We start from the raw sequence: 6,000 nt of genomic DNA on the forward strand, positions 1-6,000 counted from the left end.
GAGAGAGAGGACAAGAAACTGTTGCTTGAGAGGATGACAACAGCGCTACGGATGAGGGTTATTAGGGGCCTCAAGAGTGTCGAGCTATTCTTCAGCCTCGTTACACGGGTCATTTCCTAACAGCAGTGGCAACGAGCCCAGCTACTAACACACAATAGATCCATCCTCATTACCAGCCTAGGTTTTTCCACCGCAATAGTAAACACATACAGCACATACATGCACGTATAAACCCATAGATCACTCTCAATGGAGGGGAGGCAGCATTCCCTGTCATGAAACGTCAACGGCACACTCACATCTGCACCACAGAGGTCATCTGTGTTACGCCACTCACCTGGTCTCCAGTGAGGTGACAGGCGGCGAGGTTCTGCTCCTCAAATGATGGGGCAGAGCGGACATACTTGAGCCAGCTGTTGCCGTTGGCATCCGGGCCTGTGTCCAGAGCAAACTTGATGTTGCCCATGTCGTCCACCACCTGTTGGAGAGTGACAGGTTGAATATTACGTAAGCAGAAAATGAACAGTACGATTTTGTTATCTATTAAAAGTTTTTATTTAAATTAAATTTGTGGGCAAGTAACAACGCAACATTTTTCCAAGGGAAGGTCAGAGTTTAAGAGGCAGGAGTTTGGTGTCAGTGAACTATACTGAGGCAACATGTCAGTGGGTGTTAGGGCCACCTAACCTTGTCAATCCCTACAAGCAGAGGAGTAAAGTGGGGAAGGAGGGGAAAGGAGGAGGGAGTAGATGAACTGTGGCTTCTTTAAATTGTCTAAAGACTTTCTCTGGCATATATTGATCACTCTTTGTAACCCCTACGCCCCCCTGAGAGTCTGAGAGCGGGTTTCATGTTACCCACTTTCACAGAAGGATGAAGGTAGAGGGGAAGGAAGATGCCGAGGAGAAGAAGAAAGAGGGCCTTATTGTGGAGTGAAACATGAGGGGAAACCAGGAGAGTGTAACTTTGTGCTTTGTTTTAATGGAACAAAACAGAGAGGTGGAGTCTTGTTTACCAATATGCTCACTTTTTATCAACTTTTTTTTGGGTGTGTTTAGGTATGTGTCCGTGTGTGTGTGTGTGTGTGTGTGGTGGGGAATCTGGGGGATGGTTCAGCTGAAACCCCTAAGCTTCACCCTTTCCACCATGCTGGAATTTTGAGGCTCCGATTTCATCTCGGCGCTGCATGCATACTAAGCCTGTGTGTATCCTATAGGGAAAACTGGCCCGAGACAGAGCACCTCCTCTAATTACCACTCCTAATCAGGCTGGCCTGAGATCAGCACTGACCTCTCACTTGACTCTGCCTTTCTAATCACGTCTGCAGAGGGAAATCAAGGTGTGATGGAGAAGAACCAACAAACCGCCAGACGTTTTTAGATGTATACAGTTCATGAACTTCTATAACTGGCTGCCTTTCTAAAGGCATGCTTTTTTTTTTTCTCTTTTTCTCCAGCTCGTAAATGTGTGAATGGTCATGTTCTTGTTGTGTGGGTGAGCGTGTGCAGAAGGTGTGTTTTCATGGGTGGGGGTGCAGGTGCCAAGTTTAGTGAGTAAATATGTAAAGTGTCTGGTCAGAGGTGTGAAAGAACTGCCATATGCTTGTTTGTCTAAATATGGTGAGCGTTTTAGACAAATGCATGTGTGCACGGTTGCTTTTACACTGAGGTGTGAGTTTACCTTCTCCACTAGCTGGACCTGCTTGTGCCCTGGTTATGATAATTAAAGTTGACGTAAAAGGCTGCTGCTTATGTAAATGTACTTTCCGACTGTGAGAGTGGGAAAACTGTTTATGCAAATCAATTCTTATGTATTTTCTGTGATTTTCCCTGTTTACGGTTGCCCTTAAAATGCGTCTCAGGTGATCAGCCCACAAGTGGACAATGCGAAATACACGTGTAAAGACCACCAAGATCCACAGCTAGCCAAGGGCATCACCCTTAGTGTAATGTAATCTGAGGGGTCCCTGGTAAGGACATAACAGGAAAACACATCATCAGTTCAGGATGTGGCGGCTGTTTTAAGTGAAGGCGCATACATTATTTCTTGAAACATCTTGTTGTTTTTATAGCTAGCCCATGCTAGCATTGTGGTGACAGGCTAAAGTGAATAGTTTGCTCACAAGTGGATACATTTGTAGGCTCATGATGGACGCAGATTTTGAACACCAAATGTAAACACGGTCTAAGATACTCCAAATAATGCGATATTTCCAGGAGGAGCTTAAAATAAAAACACATCAATTTCTCCTATCTGCAGCCACCGCCTCCTCTGCTTCCAGTTTACAACTTCAACACTGCGCTTGATTGAATCCAGGCCTTTATTTTATGTGTGAAAACAGTCACTGAAAACTAACCAGGCATACCCCTGCAACCGTCCACACCCACACCTTCTGCTCCACCCTGTTCTGCAGAGTGGAGTCAGAGTGCACTTGCCGCGGCATTGGGAGGGAGCTGTGACAGGTATTGTTCATGTTTTATGACGCTGTGGAGAAAAGCTTCGATGCAGGTGGAGCCACAGTGGGGTTTTTTTGTCTTTAGGTGTGGCAAAGGAGGTGGGGATGCACAAGAGTCACACACACACACACACACACACACACACACACACACACACACACACACACACACACACACACACACGACTTTGGTATGCCTACGTATTGAGCATGGTAGAGCTCATACACACATACACATCTTGCTTCCCCCATTCCACCATACACCCGAGGGTCTGATCATGGGCTTAATGAGCAGCAGACTTGTGTGTGTTGTGTGTTTTTGGAAGTGCATGTGTGTGTGTGTGAGTGTGTGTGTTGTCTGGGAGGCCTGCTAACACCCTGTCTCCGGGTGGAAGCCTGATTTATAAGGCTTCAAATGAGGTGCAACAGAGAAGGAGAGCCAGAACAAGCCCACGGCTGATTGTTTGTTTATTTACCTTTCTTTTCACCCCCCCCCCCCCCCCGTCACAGGAGGAGGACCCGGCTGGAAATCATCAGCTCCACGTGCAAGAGGTTTTCAACAAAACAAAGCAAAGATGGCAACGCAACACAGGTTTTTCCTCTTTTTCACATCCATGTCAGAAACAAAACCTGGATCAGTGACAATAAAGAAACAGTTTACTAACTGCCACTTGCACAATGATGACCAAATCTTTATCTTTCCAAATAGTCTTCACTGTACTGAGCTCCATATCTCATAAGGTTTATAATCTATTCTCTCATAAAGTCATGAAACAATTAAGGGACTCACATGCGCTCTTGTTGACCATTTGTAGCTCTAGTACTTAAGCAGCTTTAGTCGCACGACGGTAATCAGTTGGTCCAAACGAGGTGGAAGATATTCTGAAACGCAATCTTTCACCAAATTAGCTGATGAGGGTTCTACCTTTTCCTGTCATGGACGTCAGCTGTAATATCAAAATCCAAATTCTGATCTGCAAAACAGCAGAGAAAGTCTTACTGCCAGCAGAGGCGACTCATACAGTAGATGATGGGGCCTGAGATTGGCAGTTCAATAGAATTATTTCAGGGAAAAATGAAGGCAAATGGAAAAAAACTATTACAACTAAACCAAACTTAAAAACATTAATCACAGTTTACAGAGCAACTTCCTTCTTCTAACATGTTGCATTAGTGAGCAGTGACATTGACTATTCCGGGTTTTAGCTTTGAATTTCATGAAACTTGCCCTCAATAATCAATTTCCTTAACTTGCTTTTGTATATTTCACTGATTTACTGTCCAAAAGTAGATTCAGTGCTTGACCTATGGTTTCATTTGATAAAACAGCACCAGCAAATGACACAAATGGCAGCACATACATACGCAAGCACACAAGCACACGCATACAAGTGCACACTAACACAAGCATGCATGTACAGCCACAAAAGGATTCCAGTCAAAGAGTAGCGACTCTGAGTGGACAGGATGTAGAGCAAACTCCACAGGAAGCTCTGATAAGAGCGCAACACTTACTGCTCCTCACAACACAAAGGGGATCCTTTGACAGCTAGGAACCTTTAATGGATGTCTCGACATGCCCTCTCCTACGCCAGTTACATCTGACGGATGTGTGTGCCGCACAGGGCTGATTTAGAAGTTGCTTGTATGGGGAGACGTTAGTGACAAGGTACATATTATTTTCAGGTTAACAGAGGGTAGAAAAGGGAAATGGCAGCTCAGAGTTCAATGAGGAGTGTGATTTTGATATGAGGCAGAGATAGAAAGAGCCTTGAAGCCAACATAACTGCTAGGTTACAAAGGGAATATTGTATATATTTCTGATAAGTTTTTTGCACTGTGAGTCGGTACTTTGCAAATTTGTAGAAAGAATGTGTCTTCCTAAGTACGTATTGAGAAAACAGACAAGTAAGGTGAATATATATTTGCTTTTTTTTCCCAAAGCGGTTTCCTGACAAGAAAGAGATACAAAGATGGTCACAGAATCAAAGTCTTTTAAAATAAAAAGTTAGGTTTAAGATTTCTCAACCTCTCCTGTGGAAAACAGTACTATTAAAGCGTTAGGGTTAGCTAACAATAATCCTGACTTTCTTTTATTTAGACCAAGAAAAGCAGATATATGACTAAGAGACATTAGGAATAAAAAGACGAGGATGCAAGACTGTGTGCAGTTCTCCTTGTGGCAGCTAGGGGGCAGCCTGTCATGAGAGCTCTCCTGCTAGAGGAGCAGAAGTGGAAATGAAACTTCCCTCCGTCTCTGCAGCTGTACACACATTCATATACAAAAACATGAGGTGACTGAGGTGGTTGTGGACAATGTAAAAATGGTTGACAAAGAAAGAATGACATGGACACACGCGCGCACGTACACTCTGTGTTACCCTGACAAGAGAGGCAGACATGGAAACAGTAGTGACAGTGACAGATTGAGTGGCTGAGAAGTCGGCTGCAGAGCTGGTTGTTAGAGGTGTTGCAAATTAATGTGCAGGACGACTAACAAGAAATAAAGACGTGTGTGTGAGAGTGTGTATCCTTTCTGGAAAAGGGTCTGCTCTCAGTTGAGAGGCCCCTTAACACACACACACACTAATAAAGTGACTGACAGAATACAGATCCCCACATCCTCCGATGTTTGTGCACAATCGAGTGTGTGTGTGTGTGTGTGTGTGTGTGTGTGTGTGCGAGTGATTAATGGGGGGCCTGCAGAGATGACCATTCCACATCACTCAAAAGTCTAAACGTGTGTGTTTTATTGTGTGTGTTAGTATGTGTATGCACATGATTAGACGCAAATTCTAAGGCAGAAAAAGATAAAGATGATTCACATTCCAGGAAGCTCAGCGTTTTCTCAGTGCTGAATAAAATATGGAGGAGTAGCAGAACACAAATATGGAGGAAGAAGGGGAGGGAAGATGCACACACACTGATGACGGGGAAAATGCCTCATGTATCACAGCAAAGTGTGTCACTCACATGAGAAGGAAGTCTATTGCAGGTAAATAAAATAGAGATTAACACAATTTTCTGTAAAAAAAAAAAAATTCAGACCTAATTTCACTCATTTTTCTCTTTAACAATCTCATTCATCTATATCATCCACATTGTCTCGGCCAGTTTAGAAATTTTAATGAGAAAGAAATTCCTGTATGGAAGTCGTTCATTTGGTGCTGTAAATGTTTATATTTCCCTCTTTGTCACATTGTGCTTTCATGAATAGATTTCACAAAAAAAAAGACAATGGGCCACCTGTATACCTCAGAGACAAGAAACAAAAGTAACAGTCAAACACAGAAGCCAAGAATTTGTTTGATCTGCTAAATTCACATTGTATATTCGGCTGTGTTCACACCGCCTAATTGTGTATTGTTCCTAATTGTTCGGGTAAACTAACCATTGCAATCATGCTGACAATATTGGTTTCATTAACACTTTTATAAACACTTTATTTTCTATCCTTCAGTTTAAAGATTTTGAATTATTTACCTGATAGGTCTTTAATTAACATTATGATTTCATTACCGTGTTAAATTTTCAGTGAAACTATA

The 6,000-nt window shown here is 43.0% G+C and overlaps 1 protein-coding gene across 12 annotated transcripts in view; it reads right to left on the reverse strand.

The window, feature by feature from the left end:
* The window catches only part of prdm16 (PR domain containing 16), a 248,068-nt gene that overhangs the window by 25,222 nt on the left and 216,846 nt on the right, over window positions 1–6,000 (reverse strand). For all 12 annotated transcript variants that reach the window (XR_015117926.1, XM_086214416.1, XM_086214415.1 and 9 more), the window contains one exon: window positions 338–478. Coding sequence is in view for 11 of the 12 variants with exons in the window: in XM_086214416.1 (XP_086070542.1) it covers window positions 338–478 (141 nt within the window). In the remaining variant the exon portion in view is untranslated. The remainder of the gene's footprint in view (window positions 1–337; window positions 479–6,000) is intronic.

This window comes from Aulostomus chinensis, chromosome 9 (assembly GCF_037954235.1).
Source record: "Aulostomus chinensis isolate RoL2024-O1b breed Wild chromosome 9, RoL_Achi_v1.0, whole genome shotgun sequence".
In the NCBI taxonomy this organism is placed as follows: domain Eukaryota; kingdom Metazoa; phylum Chordata; class Actinopteri; order Syngnathiformes; family Aulostomidae; genus Aulostomus; species Aulostomus chinensis.